The sequence below is a fragment of the Anomaloglossus baeobatrachus genome, chromosome 6 (genome assembly GCF_048569485.1).
Source record: "Anomaloglossus baeobatrachus isolate aAnoBae1 chromosome 6, aAnoBae1.hap1, whole genome shotgun sequence".
NCBI classification, from domain to species: Eukaryota; Metazoa; Chordata; class Amphibia; order Anura; family Aromobatidae; genus Anomaloglossus; species Anomaloglossus baeobatrachus.
In genome coordinates, this window is record NC_134358.1 from 258,738,672 (window position 1) to 258,761,846 (window position 23,175).

General features: G+C 48.4%; 1 protein-coding gene across 2 annotated transcripts in view; it reads right to left on the reverse strand.

The window, feature by feature from the left end:
* The window catches only part of LOC142243183 (leukocyte elastase inhibitor-like), a 74,199-nt gene that overhangs the window by 37,064 nt on the left and 13,960 nt on the right, over positions 1 to 23,175 (reverse strand). The window contains exons 1-2 of one of the 2 annotated variants that reach the window (XM_075314824.1): positions 18,814 to 18,867; positions 11,635 to 11,818 (exon numbers count right to left, since the gene is read on the reverse strand). In XM_075314824.1, the coding sequence (XP_075170939.1) occupies positions 11,635 to 11,799 (165 nt within the window). In that variant the 5' untranslated portion in view covers positions 11,800 to 11,818; positions 18,814 to 18,867. Of the gene's footprint in view, positions 1 to 11,634; positions 11,819 to 18,813; positions 18,868 to 23,175 lie in introns of those variants that run through there. The other variant, XM_075314825.1, reaches the window with a different exon arrangement.

Here is a 23,175-nt window from a genome sequence, read left to right on the forward strand (position 1 = left end):
CCCATTCAGTAACACATCAAAAAATCAGGATCTCTGCCCCTACATTATGATGCTTTAAGTTTAGAAAGCAAAAACCTGGAGACAGAATCCCTTCAAATGGTACTTGATTTTTTTTCTTTTTTGCTGTTGATGGATTTCTTATGATTGAAAAAATTTACAGTTACGGAAAATACCAATAGGCCTCTTAGGACAACTTATTATGGACAACTCAGAAGTTCTATAATATCATATAATGCATGAGACCTGCAGTGCAGCTTTTTATATTAAGTTTTCAGACAGAATATCCCTAGCAAAAATTCTTTGTTATATAACACAACAAGTTAACCAAAGCACCATCGACTTGAATAAAGCATAGGGAATAAAGCACTTAAAGACTTGTCAGGTGAAGTCTGAGCTGAGATGGTGTAGATAAAACAGAAGCAGGTCACGAAACTGCTAAAGGGTCTCATAATTCTAGGAGACCCCCTCAGTGAAAGGATTGTTGTGACATCATCATAGTGACTACCTATAGTATGTGGGAGCTCAATGTATACTTATATATACAGTCCAATTGACTTCACTACTACAAACCCTGGCAAAATTATGGACTCACCTGGCTCTGAAGATGTTTATTCAGTTGTTTACTTTTGATTAAAAAAAGCAGATCACAGACATGGCACAAAACTAAAGTCATTTCAAATGGCATGAAAACATAATGTGCTAGCCAGTAACGGTTACTTTTCAAGACCAAACAGGGGGGAAAATTATGCAATCACTCAATTCTGAGGAAAAAATTATGGAATCATGAAAAACAAACAAAATAACACTTACTCCAATACATCCTTAGTATTTTGTTGCACCACCTCTGGCTTTTATAACAACTTGCAGTCTCTGAGGCATGGACTTAATGAGCGACAAACAGTGCTCATCAATCTGGCTCCAACTTTCTCTGATTGCTGTTGCCAGATCAGCTTTGCAGGTTGGAGCCTTGTCATGAACCATTTTCTTCAACTTCCACCAAAGATTTTCAATTGGATTGAGATCCGGACTATTTTCAGGCCAATGTCATTGACCTTATGTGTCTTCTTTCAAGGAATTTCACAGTTTTTGCTCTATGGCAGGATGTGTCGCGGGCGGAGGAGGGGACGCCGCGCTCTCCCACTGCTCGGGTCCGGCTGCTGCAGCTGCTCGGTGGCTCGAGCGATGGGCCGGATCCCGGGGACTCGAGCGGCGCTCCTCGCCCGTGAGTGAAAAGGGATTGGGGTTTTGGGATAGTCTATTGTCCGTGACGCCACCCACGGTTGTGGTGATTTGTTAACACCAACGCTGCTCTGTATGGGAAGCTCGGGAGTGATGGTATGGAGCAGCCAGTTGTTGATGTGCCCCTCCGTGGGTAGGGGTTTTGGTGCTCCCGGGGCCCGGTGATGGGGTTGGTATGGTAGACAGGCGGGTCTGGGACCTGTGGAGGTGCAGGGGCAGCGCTGTGCCGCACGGCACGGAGGTACTCACTCAGCCAGTAAACACGACACAGTTCTCGGTAAACAAACGGCTGGTTAGATGGGTCCCTCGGACGGTTCACGGTGCTGATGTTCCCTGCAGTTAGTGGTGACGGTCTCTTCCCTGCACCTATGAAAGTCTCTTTGGTAGCGATGGGTCGCCACCGGTTACCCACTCCTCGGCTTCAAGCTGGGCCGAAGGAGCCCTACTTTGCCCGCAGGCGCTGGCCCTGGGAAACTGGTGCCCTGGCGGTGGCGGTGTCTCCCCTTCACGGTCGGGCTGTTGCCTTCAATCGGGACTTGGTTGTTAGGAGACAGACGTCCCCTTCACTGACGGATTTGGCAAATTATGGCGACTCCTAGCCTTGCCGGGATCCGAAAGGCCCCTGCCCTGGTGCTGACTGTTCTTCGTATACTGCTCCGGTACCGCCGGGTCACCACCTGTCCACGGTCCTTCCAGCAACCTCCGAGCAGTCCCCCTGCAGACTATCACCGCCGTCTGCTGACCTTGCTGTCACTGTCCGGGGCACACACCCGGACCAACTTCAGGCTTTACAAACTGTTTCTTTTCACTTTACTTCAGCTTCTCTCCTAAGCTCCTCTACCACTTCACTTCCCTAACTGATCTGTTCAAACTCCAAACTCTATCTGCCTGGTTCTTCCCGCCTCCAGGGCTGTGAACTTCTCGGTGGGCGGAGCCAACCGCCTGGCTCACCCCCTGGTGTGGACATCAGCCCCTGGAGGAAGGCAACAAGGATTTTGGGTTAGCTTGGTGTTCCTGTAGGGAATGTGGGGTGCATGTGATGTTGTGACCTGTGACCCCTGGCTTGCCCAGGGCGTCACAGATGTGTGTCGCCCTGGGCAAGCCAGGGGTCACAGGTCACAACACCACCACACCCCACACTCCAGGTAGGCACATCACAGCTAACCAGAAATCCTTGTTGCCTTCCTCCAGAGGCTGATGATTCACACCAGGGGGTGGGCCAGGCGGTTGGCTCCGCCCACCAAGGAGATCACAGTTCTGGAGGCGGGAAGAAACCAGGCAGATGAGTCAGGGAGGAGGAAGTGGAAGGAGTGAGGAGTAGCCCAGGCAGGGGCTAAAGTAAACAGCAAGTGGAAAGTGAAGAAAGGAAAGTGGAGAAGGAGGAAAGCAAGAAGTGGTAACAGAGCAGAGAGTGTGCAAAGCCTGAGGGCCCAGCTTTGTGTAGGGCCAGAACAGCAAGGTCAGCGACGGCGGTGACTGTCTGGAGGGGGACCGTTTGGAAGTTCCTGGAAGGACCCCGTTGGCTGTGTGCCCGGTGGTCTGGAGCAGTGTTCCGAAGGACAGTCAGCACCAGGGCAGGGGCCTCTCGGACCCCGGCAAGGCTAGGAGTCGCCAAATTTGCCGAATCCGTCAGTGAAGGGGACGTAGATCCCCCAACAACCAAGTCCCGATTGAAGGCAACAGCTCAACCTGAAGCAGAGAGACACCGCCACCGCCAAGGCACCAGTTTCTCAGGGCCAGCGCCTGCGGGCAAAGTGTAGAGCTCCTCCGGCCCAGATTGCAGTCGGGGAGCGGGTAACCGGAGGGAATCCACCGCTACCATCAGTCAAACATAGGTGCAAGGAAGAGGGACATCACCGTCACCTACCGGGAGTGCAGGTGCAGCCGTCTGTGGGACCGTCCTACCAGCCGTTTGGTTTACCGTACAAACTGTGTCCGTGTCTCAGGCTGAGTGAGTACCACAGTGCCGCAAGGCACAGCGCTGCCCCCGCGTCCCTGCGCCCACCAGGCCCCGCACCTCACAAACCATCACCGGGCCCCGGGATCACCAACCCCTACCCACGGAGGGGCAACACAACACCTGGCTGCTCCCCATCACCATCCCCGGGATCCCCATCCAGAGCAGCGGTGGTGCAATCACCACAACCGTGGGTGGCGTCACGAACTATAACAATTCCCACACCCACAAATCCCCTTTCACTCACGGGCGAGGAGTGTCGCTCGAGAAACCCTGGGATCCGGCCCACCGCTCGAGCCACCACTGAGCAGCTGCCGGACCCGAGCAGAAGGGGTGAGCGCGGTGTGCTGACACCCTCCTCCCCGCCCGCGACAACTTGGCGTAACGAACAGGATCTTACCGCTCTGCCGCCTGGTAGAGGTGCGCCTTGTTACCGCCGGAGGTATCCGGCAGAAAAATTGCAGAAGTCGCCATCATTGGCGCGAAAAGTTCCCGCTCGAGCGTCTTCTCGAGCAGTAGAGGCGCGAAGGCCAAAACCCTGCACCGAGAGAGGAGGGGCCGGAAAGAGCTAAGGGGGACGGAAACAAGATGTCTGCGCCCGACGGAGCCGTTGGAGGAGCGGTGGTCGCAGCCGCAGCGGCACCCGCGGATGGGAATGGACCTGCCCAGGTCCCGGCCGTACCGGCGGGAGGTGCCGTGGCCCCCACGCTCGCTCAGGTCATGCCGTTTTCCTTGCCCTATGCGCCCGGAGCTGCCTGGCTACCGCAGTATGACGGGAAACCGGATGCCCTACAGGCCTTCCGGAAAAAGCTTAACCCGTTGCTAGAGCTGTACCCCCTGACTGATAAGCAACGTGCAGCGATAGTGCTAGGCCAGTTAACCGGTGCGGCGGAGCAGGAAGCGGAGACCTGGGCCGAGGGGGACCGGCTCTCTGTAGCCACCATCTTTGAGAAGCTACAGACTGCCTTTGAGACCCGGACTGAAGCTGAGCTGAGGATGCAGTTTTACCAGTGCCGGCAACGAGCTGGGGATAGCATTCGGGACTATGCTCTACGTCTGCAGACCGCCCTCCGCACGCTGAAGCGGGTGAACCCTATTAATGAGGCGGATAGCAACAAGATGTTAGTGGAGCAATTTGCGCAGGGGATGAGGTCCCCTGAGGATCGTAAACAACTCCGGCTGTGGGCCCTGGAACACCCTGATGTGGACTTTGCTGTGTTAAAGGAGCGGGCCATTAAAGCACTACAGCCTCCAGCAACCGAAGTTCTGGAACCCGCCCCGTGGCCCGTCGAGACGGCTCCCGTTATGGCGGCCTCAGCCAAATCTACCTCTCCAACACCTGCAGCCCCGAGCAGCACAGTGGAAGAACTGGCAGCCCAGATCCGTCGCATGGACGGAGACCTTGCCAAAATCCTGGCTGCCCTACAACCTCTGACCAGACCTCAGCCTCCGGCGCAGATACAGCTTGCTGACAGTCCCGAGGACGTTCCCTGGATGCAGCGGAGAAGTGCCGACCACCCGCGGAGCAGACCCCCAATCTGCTACAAGTGCCGTAAGCCGGGTCATTACTACCGACAGTGCCCGTTAAACGAGCAACCCCTGGGGCCCCGGGCCAATCCTCAGGAGTAGAACATCGTGGCCCCCCGGACTGGCGGGACCGATATATCGGGGCCCGCCCTATCATCCCCGTGGCTGTGGACGGCATACCAGTGATGGCTCTCTTGGACACTGGATCACAGGTAACTACCATACCGTACACGTTGTACCAGCGGTACTGGGCCGTAGACGAACTGGCGCCCCCAGACAATAGTATAACATTGATTGCCGCTAATTGACTCCCATTGACCCAGGTGGGGTATAAACAAGTGGCTATGACAGTGGGGCAAGCCGAACTGCAACACCAGGGTATGATTGTGATCATGAATGAGCCCAGTGATCATAACCCGAAAATAGTGCTGGGAACCAATGTGATGGAGCACTGCATGGCTGATGTGTTAACCCTATTACAACAGCTAGCCGCCACAGCAGCAGGGAGCCGGCAGAGGGCTGTGCAGCGTGAGATCCGAGCCCTGATGTACCGCCAGCATGTAAGCTCAACAGGAGGGGAGATTGGTGGAGTAAGAGTGATGGATGTTGCTCCATTGACTGTGCCCCCTAGGAGTGAGATGATGATCTGGTGTAGGGCAGCAGTAGGGCCTCAGGGGCGTGACTACCCTGCGATGATGGAGCCCATGCCTTCTGAGCACTGGCCCACTGTGATGGCCGCCCGAGGGGTGGTGGATGTGAAGAAAGGGAGAGTGCCTATGAGAGTGCTGAATTGTGGAGAGGAAGAAGTCAGGCTTCCCCGGTATGCCACCATTGCCAAGCTGCTCACCCTGGACCCTCACACTATCCATGAAGCCAGTCCATCCACACTTCCACCTACCACCAGCACTTCCCCACCCCAGGGGGAGACAAAGGAGTGGCATCAACAGCTACACGTAGGCACTGATGATACCCCTACACATCACAGGGCAGGGGTACACAGGGTGGTGCAGGAGTACGAACAGGTTTTCAGTAAGCACCCCCTAGACTTTGGGCAGATCAAGGGGGTCCAACACCACATTCCCACAGGTGAACATCCCCCTATCAAAGAGAGGTACAGGCCTATTCCCCCTGCCCATTACCAGTGTGCCAAGGATATGTTGAGAAATATGAAGGAGGCAGGGGTTATTCGGGACAGCTGTAGTCCCTGGGCCGCTCCGTTGGTACTGGTTAAGAAGAAGGATGGTACCATGCGGATGTGTGTGGACTACCGGAAGATCAACCAGATAACCCATAAAGATGCCTATCCATTACCTCGTATTGAAGAGTCTTTGGCTGCACTGAGAACTGCAAACTACTTCTCGACCCTTGACCTCACCAGCGGATACTGGCAAGTGGCCGTGGCCCCCGAGGACCGGGAGAAGACCGCCTTCACCACCCCGATGGGGCTCTGCGAATTCAATAGCATGCCGTTTGGGCTGTGCAATGCCCCCGGGACTTTCCAACGGTTGATGGAGTGCTGTCTGGGACATTTAAACTTCGAGACCGTCCTGCTGTATTTGGATGATGTGATTGTTTATTCCCAGACGTATGAAGCCCATCTGGAGCACCTGGCCGAGGTGTTCGCGTCCCTTGCCAAGTTCGGGATGAAGTTGAAGCCCTCAAAATGCCATCTGCTGAAACCCAGGGTGCAGTATCTAGGGCATGTGGTGAGTGCGGATGGTGTCGCCCCCGACCCTGAGAAGATCACTGCCATCCAGAGCTGGCCGAGACCAACTACAGTGAGGGAAGTAAGGCAGTTTCTGGGTCTGGTGGGGTACTATCGGCGCTTTATAGAGGGGTACACGAAGATGGCTGCCCCATGCAAGATCTCCTCGTGGGACAGACCAAAGGTGGTAGACCCATTGGAGCCCCACTGTCGTGGGAGGACAAGCATGAGGAGTCCTTTTGCCAGTTGAAGGCGGCCTTGACCGGAGAAGAGGTCCTGGCATACCCTGACTATGGGCGCCCGTTCATCCTCCACACAGACGCCAGTAACGTGGGGCTAGGAGCGGTCCTATCCCAGGTCCAGGATGGAAAGGAGAAGGTGATTGCCTACGCCAGCCGAAAACTCCGGCCGACCGAAAGGAACCCTGAGAACTATAGCTCCTTCAAGCTCGAGCTATTGGCGTTGGTGTGGGCTATCACGGAGCGGTTCCGCCACTACTTGGCGGCGGCAAAATTCACCGCGTTTACGGACAACAATCCGCTGACTCACCTGAACACGGCCAAGTTGGGTGCGCTGGAGCAGCGGTGGGTAGCCCGGCTAGCCAACTATGATTTCACCATAAAGTACCGAGCTGGTCGTGTCAACATAAATGCTGATGCACTCTCCCGGATGCCCCATTTGTCAGAAGAGGGGTGCGAGGATGACGACCTCGAGGAGATCGAGTTGCCTGCGTTTCACCAGCCGCCTACTGAGAGGGTACAAGTATGTCAGCAAAGGGTGGATCTGGACCCGCGGCCCAGTCAAGAGTGGCAGGACGCCCAGGACCAAGCACCGGCTGTCCGCCTTGTCAAGACTCTGGTGGAACAAGGTGCTATGGGAATAGACCCTGCCGCTCCAGCCGAAGCCCAACGCTTGTGGAAAGAACGGAAACGGCTTTACCTACACCAAGGGAGGCTGTACCGTGAGCTGATCAACCCGAAGACCCATGAGAAAATATGCCAGTTAGTCGTTCCTCAAGCTGATGTCGCTACTGTCCTGCGGGCATACCATGATGGTGCTGGCCACTTCGGGTGGAAGAAGCTGGAGATGCTGTTGAGGGAGCGGTTCTATTGGAGTGGGATGCGTGAATCGGTGGAAGCCTGGTGCCGAGAGTGCGGTCCTTGTACGCTGAGGAGAAAGGACGAGACTAGCCAGAGGGCACCGTTGCATCCCATAGTCACCCATCAGCCGCTGGAGCTGGTCGCCCTAGACCATGTCAAGCTCACCCCTAGCCGAAGTGGGTACACCTACGCATTGACCATGGTAGACCACTACTCAAGATTTATGGTGGTAGTCCCCGTTAAGGACCTGACTGGTCGAACCGCTGCTCGAGCGTTCCAGGCTTATTTTTGCCGACCCCATGGGTACCCCGAGAAGGTGCTGACTGACCAAGGCCCGGCTTTTGAAGCAGAAGTGTTTCACGAATTCTGTCAGTTGTACGGCTGCAAGAAGATCCGGACCACTCCATACCACGCCCAAACCAACGGCATGTGCGAGAAAATGAACCACTTGGTCCTGGGGCTCCTCAAGACGCTACCGCTGGAAGAACGGAACATGTGGCCGGAAAAGTTGCCCGACTTGGTCGACATGTACAATAATATCCCGTCCAGCTCGACGAAGTGCACCCCAGCGTATCTGATGAGGGCTCGGCCTGGCCGCCGCCGGTGGATCTGGAGATGGGGTTGGAGGCCCCGGAAGCACTCCCTTCAACGGCAGAGTGGGAAAGTCGGAGGAGGGCACAGTACCGGCAAATCCAGGAGTATGTGGAGAAAAACCTCAGTCGAAGTCGAGAACAGCAAGAGCACCGGTTCAATCAGAAGGCGCCCGCAGGTCCTTTCCAGCCAGGAGATGTGGTGCTGAAACGGAAGAGAAAAGCCCACAAGCTGGATGATCAGTGGGAGCAAGTCCCTTACGTCATACAACCCACAGAATGGGGAGATGGGAAGACCTACCAGATCAGTCGTGACCAAGGGGGCACCCTGGCCACAGTTTCCCGGGACCATCTAAAAAAATGCCCCCCAGCGTTGAAGGCAGAGGCTGAAGTACCGGTTCCTCCACCCGTGGAGAAGGCAGCAGAGGTAATCCACACTGTAATGGGTGACTTCCCAGCAAACTGGCCTACACAGAACGGCGCGGTGATACTTCCAGTGATACTGTTCCCACAACCCGTGGATGAAGAAGTAGTGGAAGCGGTTAACCGTGAGCCAGAACCAGTGCTAGTGCCCAGGGATGAACCTGTACCCAGCCCCCCTACACCTCCGCCTGCTCCACACTATAACAGGGAGGAGGAACCGATTGTTCCCTCTACCCCACTGTCTAGCAACACTGACACCGGGCCCCGAAGGTCCACCCGTTCCAACCTAGGTAGACCCCCACTTAGGTACAGGGAAACTGTTCTATGAGTAAAAGGGGTCCGCAAATGTGAAGGAGTGGTTGTTTGTTTGAAAAGTTTAAAAGTTTGAAAAATGATAAGGAAAATGAAAATTACCGAGTACTTAACCTGATTTTGTGTGATTGAACCGGCAGGAGCCGGCACCGTTGTCCCCGTGGGGACCGTTTAAAATGCATGGGAACTATCTATGGACAAGCCCGTGAACTTGCAGGGCAACCACAGACGTTAGTGGCTTGTAAATATGTTGGTTACCGTTACCGTTTTCCGCAATGCCGCCTCCGGAGAGGCAGGTTGGAGGGAGGGCCCTGAGTAGAGCAGGCCAGGGCCCAGCCACCAAAGGAACCGGTGGCTACCCTCTGGAGGGAAGGACAGATCCCGCTCGGGTACCGTGTGCTGGACTGTGGGTCAAGGGGTGCTGCCTGGGTTTTAGGGGCAGCATCAGGGCCAGGTTACTTGGGTGGGAGAGAGCGGAAACCGTAACCGTAAACCGTTGCAACGTTTAAAGTAAATGTGCCTCCCGTCTTGGGAAGAAGTTATTAAAAATGTTATTCATGTTTACTTAACCTTGTTACCCCTTTTTCAGAAAAATAAAACCGGTGTAGGACGGCAGCCCGCAGACGGTCTGCATTTTGCTAAGGGGGAATGTGTCGCCCTGGGCAAGCCAGGGGTCACAGGTCACAACACCACCACACCCCACACTCCAGGTAGGCACATCACAGCTAACCAGAAATCCTTGTTGCCTTCCTCCAGAGGCTGATGATTCACACCAGGGGGTGGGCCAGGTGGTTGGCTTCGCCCACCAAGGAGATCACAGTTCTGGAGGCGGGAAGAAACCAGGCAGATGAGTCAGGGAGGAGGAAGTGGAAGGAGTGAGGAGTAGCCCAGGCAGGGGCTAAAGTAAACAGCAAGTGGAAAGTGAAGAAAGGAAAGTGGAGAAGGAGGAAAGCAAGAAGTGGTGACAGAGCAGAGAGTGTGCAAAGCCTGAGGGCCCAGCTTTGTGTAGGGCCAGAACAGCAAGGTCAGCGACGGCGGTGACTGTCTGGAGGGGGACCGTTTGGAAGTTCCTGGAAGGACCCCGTTGGCTGTGTGCCCGGTGGTCTGGAGCAGTGTTCCGAAGGACAGTCAGCACCAGGGCAGGGGCCTCTCGGACCCCGGCAAGGCTAGGAGTCGCCAAATTTGCCGAATCCGTCAGTGAAGGGGACGTAGATCCCCCAGCAACCAAGTCCCGATTGAAGGCAACAGCTCAACCTGAAGCAGAGAGACACCGCCACCGCCAAGGCACCAGTTTCTCAGGGCCAGCGCCTGCGGGCAAAGTGTAGAGCTCCTCCGGCCCAGATTGCAGTCGGGGAGCGGGTAACCGGAGGGAATCCACCGCTACCATCAGTCAAACATAGGTGCAAGGAAGAGGGACATCACCGTCACCTACCGGGAGTGCAGGTGCAGCCGTCTGTGGGACCGTCCCACCAGCCGTTTGGTTTACCGTACAAACTGTGTCCGTGTCTCAGGCTGAGTGAGTACCACAGTGCCGCAAGGCACAGCGCTGCCCCCGCGTCCCTGCGCCCACCAGGCCCCGCACCTCACAAACCATCACCGGACCCCGGGATCACCAACCCCTACCCACGGAGGGGCAACACAACACCTGGCTGCTCCCCATCACCATCCCCGGGATCCCCATCCAGAGCAGCGGTGGTGCAATCACCACAACCGTGGGTGGCGTCACGAACTATAACAATTCCCACACCCACAAATCCCCTTTCACTCACGGGCGAGGAGTGTCGCTCGAGAAACCCTGGGATCCGGCCCACCGCTCGAGCCACCACTGAGCAGCTGCCGGACCCGAGCAGAAGGGGTGAGCGCGGTGTGCTGACACCCTCCTCCCCGCCCGCGACAGATGCATTATCATCTTGATAAATGATTTCATCATTCCCAAACATGCTTTCAATTGATGGGATAAGAAAAGTGTCCAGAATTTCAATGTAAACTTGGGCATTTATTAAAGATGTAATGACAGACATCTCCCCAGTGCCTTTACCTGACATGCAGCCCCATATCATCAATGACTGTGGAAATTTACATGTTCTCTTCAGGCAGTCATCTTTTTATTGTTTCGCTTTTCTGTATGTAAATCCCATTTCCTTTAGGCTGTTTCTATCTGTCCACTTGGTGCAACAGCTCTCCAAGGTGTGATCACTCCTTTTTAGATGCAGACTAACAAACTGATCTTATTTGATGCAGGTGTTAGTTTTGGGAATGAAAATTTACAGGGTGATTCCATAATTTTTTCCTCATAATTGAATTATTCCATAATTTGTCTCCCTGTTTGGTCTTGAAAAGTAACCGTTACTGGCTAGCACATTATGTTTTCATGATATTTTTAAGTGTTTCTTAAAGCCAGAAAGATGCCATTTGCAATTACTTTAGTTTTGTGCCATGTCTGTGATCTCCTTCTTTTAATCAAAAGTAAACAACTGAATGAACATCCTCAAAGCCAGGTGAGTGCATAATTTTTGCCAGGGGTTGTAGATGCAAAAAATAATATGTACGGAGTTCCCCCAAATGCAAAGAATCAGACTCAAGTGAATAGGAATTATTCGGGTTCCCCGCAGCTGGACCACCACTGATTACCTTCTGTAAGAATTAAAGAAGTGTAATCTAACTGTAGCTTTGCCTAATTTTTTAATAAATAAAAAAACAATGTAAATTCTGATGTGTATATTTTTTCTAGATAGTTTGACTTCACCTTAGTAAAGATTTATAGACCTTTTTATGACCTACCTTGCCCATCTGTGCAGCTGTGTTACCTCTAGCTCCTAGATATACCATTGACAGCGCAGTTATTATGCTCAAAGGAGCAATAACAACATTTTGACCCACATCAGATGCACCAATCTCCTTTAAAACATTAATTGCAAATTGGTTGTTTGCAGCACATATGTCCATCTCCAACTATTTTCCAGACCTGCGGATGAAGCAGAGATGAAATTAAGCTTGAGTGTTATATACACTTTTAAACAGTAAATTCAGTTAATAGAAAGGGACAGAAAATGTTTTGAATAACTTTTTATAACTTAAGGAGGATTTCCGTAAACAATGGATATGGGATAGCTTATTGATGACCCTGGAGACATTTCTGAGATCCCTGGTCATCACAAGATATAGGAAATCCAAAGAAACCTCCAACAGTCCTGTAGGCAATGAATGGAGCATTAGTTCACATGGTGGACGTCCACTCCACTCCGGAGTGGCTCTGCAAAGTTCTGGCAGTCCCAGTGCATGGGGGATAATTTTCAATTTTAGGAAGACCTCTTTAGTGCAGTATTATATACTATTTAGGGTATCTGCTGAAGATTGAAGGAATCAAGCACCTAAACTCAATGAATTAGTACTGCTATGTATATTTATAATGTGTGGCAGCATTTGTTTAATCATCCACAAATGTCAGTAAGAGGATAAGCATTTAAAAAAAAAAAAAAGGACGTTTGTTGGAAATCCAGATAAGTAATTCATTACCTTTGGAATGTCATTTGGGACGTTTGTTGGAAATCCAGATAAGTAATTCATTACCTTTGGTGTGTCATTTTTGGACAGGGTCACTGTTAGAGTTGGCCTAGGCCCTAGGGCATCCCGACGGTGAATGGGGGCGCCCAAAACAGTTATGGTGTCACACCCTCCATTGCTAGGTAGGAATTTCTAGGGCTCATTAGGGTCATTTGCCCGTGAACACTTATTGATTGAAAGGGATAATCCCCGTTTTACCTGCCTAGCATGAGAGCATTATATACTCTACTCGTGAGATCTTTCATGTGACTGCTATTGTCCCTCTGACCTATTGTGGTACCTTGTTCAATTTTATATTTTATATTATATGTTATTGTCTGTCTTGGGCCTTTTAACTTATCTATTAAAAGTTAATTTTTAACAGGGTTTTTCTTTTGTGGTCTTCTGTGATAATTATTTATACCCTTTTCCTACTGTGACTGATTACCTATGTACCTATTTCCATAGTTTTTTTCCCATATAAACACATTAACTGTTTTCTCTTATTTTATTGTTTGTATGTTGTTCTATGTAGAAGAACGTCTGCTGTAATACTAGCTGTTAGAAAAAGATGGCTAAGGAAAAGGTAATGTATGGAAGATGGTATCAGCAAATTAGACAATGTGTGTCGGAAACAGGACCCCTGTGAACCCATATGTACAAATCGTGCTGTGACGGTCAAAGGAATAAGAGCCTTCTGGTGGACAGTCACCCAAGAAGAGCCTGGTACTGCCAAGTAGGATGGTACGTAGGGAGATCAATACAATGCATCATCATGCCAGTAGGTGAAGTTTGGAAGGCGCTCATAAATTAGGAAAATTTGGCACCATTGAGTAGACAGTCTCATGTACTAAGTGAATTGCTTAGCTAAGGTATCACTGGTCTGAGACTTTGATCATAGAGTTTGACTACTTGCAATGAGGCAGAGGTATCAAAGTTGAAGTTCAGTGACAATGTAGTTTAGGCAGCATGAACAAATTGACAGGTTACATTTAAAGTGTAGCTAGACTTTGGTGCATTATTTTATAGTCCCTTAAAATTCCTGTAGATCAAGCTCCTGAGAACCATATGAATAGTTCAAAAGACTGCCCAGATGTGCGTGTGTAACATGGCGGTGTTCGTGGGAGAGGTCTCCATATTCTGTTGCACCCCAGCATGCAGCATTAAAAAAGGATTCTTGGCTGGGTATGTGGATTTCTGTTATGAAGGAGATACGCCTATGCAGGCCGCATAATGCTGATTGCTTTGGCTGGCCAGGACCAATTGTTAGGGTAAGTTCACACTTGCGTTGTTTTGCATCAGTCACAATCCGTCGCCTTGAGGAATTATGGTATCCAGCAAAATATTTTGCAGGAATCCGTTTTTTTCCCCATAGACATCTATTAGTGACTGATTGTGACTGATGGCATTGCATTGCATCCGCTCGTGATGGATCAGTCGTTTACTGACTGACCTTCAGGTGGGAGCAACGCTGAATGTAACATTTTTTGTGTCATCCCCCGCCGGGTGATCAGCTGATCGTTCACAAAAGCCGGCCACCGGGTGATAAGCTGATTGTTCACAATAGCCGGCCGCTGGTAAAACAGTAAAAAAAAAAAATAAAACAACGGATCTTTTTTGCAGCATCAGTCACATCAGTTGTGCCACTATCTGCAACGCATCCGTTGCATCAGTCACACAACCGATTGTGACTGATGCAAAACAACGGAAGTGTGAACTTAGTCTTAATCGAGACATTGAGAAAGACCACCAGTCCTTTAAATACATTATTTTATTGCATAATCACTTGATAGCGATTATATACAGCAGATAGTAGGTGCACAACGTCTCGTACATTTCTTCTGTTAAACAGACTATCTTCACACAGTCTCTTTACATCTTTACCCTCACTTGTTCCTGCCTCCAATAGCTTCACTTGCTTCTCCACCACCCAGCTCAGCTCCACAGTTTAGTCAATCAAAGTTATTTTCTCCTCTCGTTGTTCTACTTCTTATTCACTACTTAAGGCCTCTGCCACATTCACGTGAAATTCACGCACGTGCCGAGAGACACGTATTTCCCCTGCATGTTGCGTGCAGGTAAGTACGTGTCTCTGGTACGTGCGGGCCACGTGTGTTCTACGTGTGCTATCTGCGATAGCACACGTAGAACCGGTAATTATCATACTCACCTGGTCCTTCCTGCTGTCTGCGCTGCTGTCCGTGGTGCTGATCCTCGGTCTCCAGCCCTCCCGTCTCCCCGCTGCTGCTGCTGCCGCCAGGCAGTGAAGTGAATATTCTATGAGATTAATGAGTGGCGGTCGGCAGCAAGAGGCAGCAGCGGCAGAGACAGGAGGGCAGGAGAAGGTGAGTTAATGTTTGTTTTTTTTTTCACTGACACGTGTGTTTTCTCCGGCGCGTGTCACACGGGACCGCATCCACGCTACACCCGTGTAGTACGGGTGCAGGCCGTGTGACACCCGTGCTGCCGGAGGAAAAAACGGACATGTCAGCGCTTTGAAAAACGCACACACGTACAAACGCACACGGACACACGTTCCGTATGGTTTTACGTGTGTGTGCCTGCTACCATAGGGTAGCATTGCTGTACGTGTCTCCGTGCCGTCGGTACGTGTAAAAAATGACAAACACGTGCCGGCGGCACGGATGTGTGTCGCAGGCCTAAGGCCGAGGTCACATGAGAGAATCGGATGCCATATGTGAATGACAGCTAAAACTCTGCTGTGAGTGTTAGCCGAGTGTCATTCTACTGTGCTTCGATTCTCTTGCATGCGAGCATCAGAGCACAGGTGAACAGAAGATGGAGAGATTAATCCAGTTTGATTCAAGTGCATAGACTTGTATGAGTGCATGTGATCCGAGACATGCCAATCGCAGCATGCCAAATCAGCATGAGAAAAAAAATCACCGATCTGCTCTGCCTCATTAACTAACATTGGATGAAGTGCAATGCAAGATTTCCTTGCATTACACTCATCCAGTTTAAAAGATAATATGACCTAGCCCTAAAGGGAACGTTTTGCCAATATGGCCGGACTCAGCTTCAAGCTTTCTAATGCTTGGGAACTCCCGCCTAGGGCACTCACTTCGTCTCACAATCTGTTCCGTCCTGACCCGTTACCTCTAAGGCTATGTGCGCACTTTGCGTTTTTTTCATGCGTTTCTGCAGCGTTTTGAACTGCAGCGTTTAATGCCAAAATGCATGCGTTTTGATTTCCAAGCAAAGTCTATGGGAAATAGGGATTTCTTGTGCGCACAATGCTATTTAAAATGCTGCATTTCAGTTGCAGAAAATTTGGCAAAAACTCAGCATTTAAAGAAGCAACATGTCAATTGTTTTTGCCATTTTGGCAGCGTTTTGCTAACATTAGAGTCAATGAGAACTTTCAAAACGCATTGTAAATCAAAATACTAGCGTTTAGCATGCTTTTTTGACAAAATAAACGCATACGTTTTTGCCTTTATAATAAGGACATGATATGTCCCTTTACACACACACATAGTCCTACAATTAAATTAATGAAAATCCATAATATAACGTTATTTTAAGCATAAAAATTATAAAACAGTTATAATTTTAATAAAATTAGCTATTTTGTGCATGATTTTAATCATGATATTTGTTATAATTTTTTCTCGTTTTTTCCATAGTGTTTGAAGGTTTAATCTTTATTTAGTAGTGTATTTGTAGTCAAAACGCATCTGACTTTAAGCAATGAAAAAGCATGTAAATCGCGGGAAAAACGCGGCTAAAATGCGTTAAAAACACAAGCATATTTATAGCGTTTTTGAAGTCAAAACCAAATTTGACAAAGACCATTTCTGCCAGAGGATGAGTTTAGAACTGCAAGTAACTCGACGCAAAGTGCGCACATAGCCTAAGAGTTGTAAACTCCGTGACTGTAATGCAAGGCTTCTTGTCTCAAGGCGCATCTCCTCTGGGTCACTCAGTCATCACTCAGACTTCTGACTCCAACAGATTACTCTAACTCAGTCACTCCCTCTTCATGTCCTGAATCTTGCTATCCATTGCCCTGGTCTTCTCTCACACTGGTGAAACCCATGTCATTTAGCCTCATTGACTAACCAGACCTTAGGTCTGCTTATGTGAAATGCTGGGCCCTATCTAATGTTCTGCCAAGAAGCTGTCACTTTCCCTGCACTCAGGCCCCTTAAGGCCCCGTTACACGCAACGACATTGCTAACGAGATGTTGTTGGGGTCACAGAATTTGTGATGCACGTCCGGCCTCGTTAGTGACATCATTGCGTGTGACACATACGAGCGAACGCTAACGATGTAAAATACTCACCAAATCGTTGATTGTTGACATCTCGTTGCTCGTGCAGGATACAGGTTGTTCATCGTTCCTCCTGAGGCAGCACACATTGCTACGTGTGACACCCCAGGAACGACGAACAACACCGTACCTGCGTCCTCCGGCAACGAGGAGGCCATGACTTTCTGCAGCTGCTCTCCGCCCCTCCGCTTCTATTGGACGCCTGCCGTGTGATGTCACTGTGATGCTGCACGAACCGTCCCCTTAGAAAAGAGGCAGTTCGCCGACCACAGCGACACCGCTAGAAAGGTAAGTATGTGTGACGGGTACTAGCGATTTTGTATGCCATGGGCAGCGATCTGCCCGTGACGCAGAAACGAGTGGGGGCGGGTGCTTTCACAAGCGACATTGCTAGCGATGTCGCTGCGTGTAAAGTGCCCTTTACAATCTGGGATAGTTGCAAACAATAACTCTACTGCCTACTAACTATCTGTTGCTGTAAAGAACACAGCTTCATCACATGGCAGTGCAAAACATCATACAGACAAACATTATAATACATCACAGTTCACATTACATTACATAACAACACTATTGACGTTTTCAAGGAGGAATGTGACAAAATGTTCTCTTTTTGGTTCAGTAGGCAGAACTACTCCGCTTGTGTGTGAGTGCAGGAAGTCAAAGCGTCTGCACTCTGCCCTTCTGCCCTATGCATATTACCTTAAAGAGGAGAAAAATCATGGAACATTTAAAAATTAAATTATTTGGTCAATAGATCTGTGTCAAGGTGTGTTTTTTTGCAGCCCAAGCTGACATTTTTATTCTTACCATTTGGGGGTAGATAGTGGATATGATGTTTTATAGCCTATTGTTGCTTTCTTTTTTTTTTAGTATTGACGCTGTCGAAAAATTACAAATCTGAGAATTTTTTTTTTCATTACAGTGTTTACCAGCTGGGTTAATTAATTTAATATTTTGATGGATTGGACTTTTACGGGTGTCAAGACTTCTCATATGTGTTTTACTGGGGGAAAACAGAGGTGGGAATTAAAACTTTTATATTTTTTTATTTTTCAATATGTTTTAAGCATTTGTTTTTTACTTTTTACTGTATGTTGTATATATATCAAAAATCACAGTCTCCTATGAACGCCAGCCATAGTACTGGCATCACAATCAAAGTGTTTTCAGCAGACCCCTGGCCATCATGGCAGCCCATTTATATCCCATGATCCCATTGCAGGGGGTTGATGAGCAGTAAGAACAGCACGCCTCCAGTAAAGGCCGCTGTCACAGATTGAAAGTGACATATAATAACAAGTTAAGGCTATGTGCGCACGTTGCGTACTAGCCCTGCAGAAATTTCTGCAGCGATCTGAAGAGCACACGTGCGCTTCAAATCGCTGCAGAAAATGTCCGTAGAAAAAAAAAAGCCGATTCCATGCGCTCTGCCTGCAGCTCCTCCCATAGACAGAGCAGGAGCTGCCGGCAAAGCGCATGGAAGAAGTGACATGTCACTTCTTGAATGCAGCGCTTCGGGCAGCAGCCGAAGCGCTGCGCTCTAAGACGCCACGTGCGCACGGCCCCTGCACAATCTCCATAGATTGTGCAGGGGACGCAGGACGCATGCAGTTACGCTGCGCTACAAAGCGCAGCGTAACTGCATGAATTACGCACACGTGCGCACATACCCTAAACGTTGCAAGGAGCGTTCTGCTCCACATGCCCCTTTTAGAGGCATATGATGGCTGAATAATAGCCATAACTCATCAGTAAGGATGCGGGCTCAGCTCCTAAACCTGCATCAATGATAGGTAGCAAACAAATGACGTAAGACATATGTTTTTCTTTGTATTGCCTGAGATTAATTTGGGGAAGTTTGATATAAATGTATAAATATTGCGTAGAGGGTGTTTGCATGGATATAATTATATAGTCAGATAGATACAGTATATACTGTACATTAGTTGTTCTTTGCAAACTTAGAAACCTTCCACAACAATTATAAAGAAATAAATACCTTTTTCATGTACAAAAAAAAATCCAGTAAGTTCCTACTTAAGTGATGTAATAGGAAAAACAAGTCAGTACTGTTCTCCTATAGGAATGTCACAATGCCTATTTTTATGCCACAGACCTGTAATTACAGTAACTGTTTCCTCCCTGAACGATATATATAGTTCTTCGCCTGCAATAATAAAAAGCATGCTTGGTCATATCCTAGTTCATAACTTAAACATCAAGGTAAATGTTAGAGTACAATATAAAACCCTTTCTGTATACTTAGTAGACCACGTTCCATTGTCAGGAGTCCTGACTGAAGAGGCAACTACAGTTTAAGGCTATGTGCGCACGCTGCATCTTTATGGTGACCACAAAGATGCAGCATTTTTGGCAAAAACGCATCCAAAAAACGCATGCGTTTTTATGTATTTTTTTACCATGTTTTTACCCAATGTGTTTCTTAAGTCAAATCTATTGACTGGAAAGGCTCAAAAACGCTGGTAAAAAATGCAGAAAGAATTGACATGCTGCATCTTTGTGGTCTCCACAAAGACACAGCCAAAAATAAGCTGCAACGTGCGGACAGCAAAAATGAAATATCATAGACTTTGCTGGGAAAGGAAATTTATACAGTTTTGAGACCGAAACTGCACCCGAAAAACGAGCAAAAACGTGGCAAAAAAAGGAGCGTCTGCACAAGGCTTTACTCCTTCCTGAAGGGGCTATTTTCCACTTTTTGTTTTCTCCTTCGTTTTTTTCCAAAAGCCATAGTTTTTTTATTTTTGTGTCCACATAGCCGTATGAGAGTTATTTTTCTGCAGTCTTGAAAGACACCATTCATTTTATCATGTGGTGTACTGGAAAGTGGGAAAAAATTCAAAGTGTGGGGACATTGAAAATAAAAAGTGCATTTCTACAATTGTTTTTTCTTATTATGATCAATATAGAGTAAATCTGATATAGCAATATGACTCTCCAAGTCAGTATGATTATGCAAACATATAGTTTTTTTTTTTTATTTTACTTAAGTGGTGAAAAAAATTCATATGTTTGTAAAACAAAAATGTTTTTGCTTATTTTAACTTTAATTTTTGGGATATGGGGCTTTGTGATGGCTAATTTTTTGCACCCTAAGCTGATGTTTTTAATTACAGTATATCATTTTGGGAAGATACAATGTTTTGATTGCCTTTTATTGTATTATTGTATTTTACTGCAATGTTCTGCCGGTCAAAACCCTGTAATTCTGGTGTGTTGATTTTTTTCTCATTACGATGTGTACAGATCAGATTAATTTCTTTTTTATTTTGATAGGTTGGACGTTTATGAATGCAGCAATATTAAATATATCTATTTTTTTATTGTTTTATTTTTCTAGGCGCAAAAGGGGGTTGATTTGAACTTTTATGTATATAGTTTTTTCTCCATATTTTTAGAAACCTTTTTTGCCCCACTTTTTACTGTAGTTGTTAATTCCCTTAGGGGACTTCAAGCTACGATAATTTATTTGCTTGTACAATACATAGCAGTGCATCTGCACTGCTATGTGTAGTGAAAATCACAATCTGCTATGAACGCCAGCTAAACGCTGGCTTTCATAGAAGTATTGTAATGAAAGGCATGGGGGTCTTCAGTAAACCTTTGGCTGTCACAGCAACCCATCGGCAGTCTACAATCATGATCTCCTGCCACCATGTGTTAAATGCCATTGTCAGAGATTGACGGGGGCATTTAAGTAGTTAGTAGCCATGGTAGGAACTCCACTCCACTTGCAGCTGGTAGATGCAGATGATGCTTGAATAATTCATCCATTATCTGCCGGGAAAGGTTTAGGCTCAGCATGTGAGCCCACATCAAGGTCTGGAAATCGGCATATGACATACCACGAAAAGAGATCTAAAAATTACTCATAAAGGGTCAAGTTAATGATGGCATGGCAGTAAAGATAGTCCTGTCAATTGAGGTCAAGTACCCACTTGCGCATAGTGCCACTTTTTTAACGCTCTCTGCTAACCCTTACATACTGTACATAATTGTAGTGTTAGTGGGTACATATGCATTCACTATCTTTTTCTTAGGGGTGTCTTAGAAAAAAAATGTACAAAAAATAAACTGCGTACCATGTCATGTGACAACAAATGTGCAAAGGTATTATCACAGTCAGATGAACAGCCAAGGTTTGAAAGCTGTTTCATTAAAGGTGAGTCCTCTAATGAAAATACTTTAAGAATATATTCCGCCCTGTGCTAAAGCCCAGAATATTTACAAGAATTACTGCAATAGGTATAGTGCTAAAACATCTTCCCTGGAAGAACAAAGCACATAAAATTATATATCTGTAAGACAATGTGTAATTAGAAATGACTTATTGTTTAAATTAGGTTTTTATGTAGAATGTATTTTTAAAAATAGATTTTTCATTAAAAATAATGAAAACACTTGAACTTTCTGTTCTTCAAAAGTCATAGTGAAGAAGAGAAGGGGAAGAGGTGAGCTGTTACTATCACCTATTGCAATGGTAGATTCTGTGTTGCCTACCACGTGAACATATATAATTCTCATTGTATGTATCTTATTCTTTACTTTTTTTTTATATAGCGCTAACATATTCCGCAGCGCTTTACATAGATCAGGAACACTGTCCCCATTGGGGTTCACAATCTAAATTCCCTATCTGTATGTCTTTGGAGTGTGGGAGGAAACCGGAGAACTCGCAGGAAACCCACGCAAACACGGGAAGAACATACAAAGTCCTTGCAGATGTTGTCCTTGGTGGGATTCGAACCCAGGACCCCAGCGCTGCAAGGCTGTAGTGCTAACCACTGAGCCACCATGCCACCATAGTATGTATACCAAGGCCTGGGAGGCAGACAGGGGCGGGAATAGATAGCAAAACCCGACTCACATATAATATATTCTGTAGCAGCTATCAATCAAATAGCAGTACATTTCTGTAACTTTACTTGCATATATTTCTGAAATAAAACCTCCAATCTCAGAACAAAAGGTATGCTTACATTCAGTATCCTAGTGCCAGTATAGTACTGGCTTTACTTTATATCTGAAAATCCTGCTGGTTCGTCCTCTTTAATATTAATTTGTGCACCCTTTAGAATAAATAACTGCAGTCAATCGCTTCATACAAGCTTCTTACAGGCTGCATCCCTGTGTTGCTCCGTTATGCTCCTGCGCCTCCAGCCCAGCCACCCCCGCCATCACCTACTACTACTACCCCATCTGCCCTGGGGCCCAGCTCTACCTGTGGAGAGCTGCACCCTCTAGGCTGCGTCACCATCTGCCCCAGAGGCCCCTATCCCGCAGCGGCAGTACCCCCAACTTGACAAAGCCATCAGGAGCTACAGGGAACTGCATCCTATCCAGGATACAGGGCCTACCCCCAGGGACCCAGAAGACCAGTGCCGGTAACACCAAAGCATTCATTTTAATCCCTGTTTTTCCCTTTCCCAAAGACTTGTGACAGGCTAGGGTTGGACCCAATGGATGGCCACCTAGGGGTGGAATCGATCCAGTCCACTAGACGACAACCAGAGAGAGGGGTCAGGCAGTCAGCTCGTGGAAGTGAGAGAAGACAGACGTAACCGGATTGACAAGTGTGTGTAACGGTGACCTGAGGGCCCAGGCATGTGGTTGCCGATGGAGTACGACGGAGTACTCCCGGACGCATAGCAGCGGCAGGGTACAGAACCCTAGGTCAGGAAAATGCTCCAGGCAGACCTGATAAAATCTGCCCAGTGAGGGGACCATCCTGGACCTCACCGCGGGTAAAGTTCGGGACACAGTAGCAATGGGTGAACCGGGAAACAGAACCAGAGAAACTGACCCCACAGGGTTCAATCTACCTATCATATGGACTAAGGGGCACTTTGCACACTACGACATTGCAAGCCGATGTTGCGATGCCGTGCGCGATAGTCCCCTCCCCAGCTGCGATATCATGATGATAGCTGCCGTAGCGAACATTATCGCTACGGCAGCTTCACATGCACTCACCTGCCCTGCGATGTCGCTCTGGCCGGCAAACCGCCTCCTTATTAAGGGGGCGGGTCGTGCAGTGTCATAGCGATGTAACACGGCAGGCGGCCAATAGAAGTGGAGGGGCGGAGATGAGCGGGACGTAAACATCCCACCCACCTCCTTCCTTTCGCATAGCCGGCTTGAGCCGCAGGACGCAGATAGGAGATGTTCCTCGGTCCTGCGGCTTCACACACAGCGATTTGTGCTGCCGCAGAAACGAGGAACAACATCGTAACATCGGTATATACCAATTAATGGAAATGACCGACGCTACACCAATGATACGATTACGATGCTTTTGCGCTCGTTAATCGTATTATAAAGGATTTACACACTACGATGTCGAGAGCGACGACGGATGTGCGTCACTTTCGATTTGACCCCACCGACATCGCACCTGCGATGTTGTAGTGTGCAAAGGGCCCCTAAGACTGAAAGACGAAGACGACCAGGAGGGGAA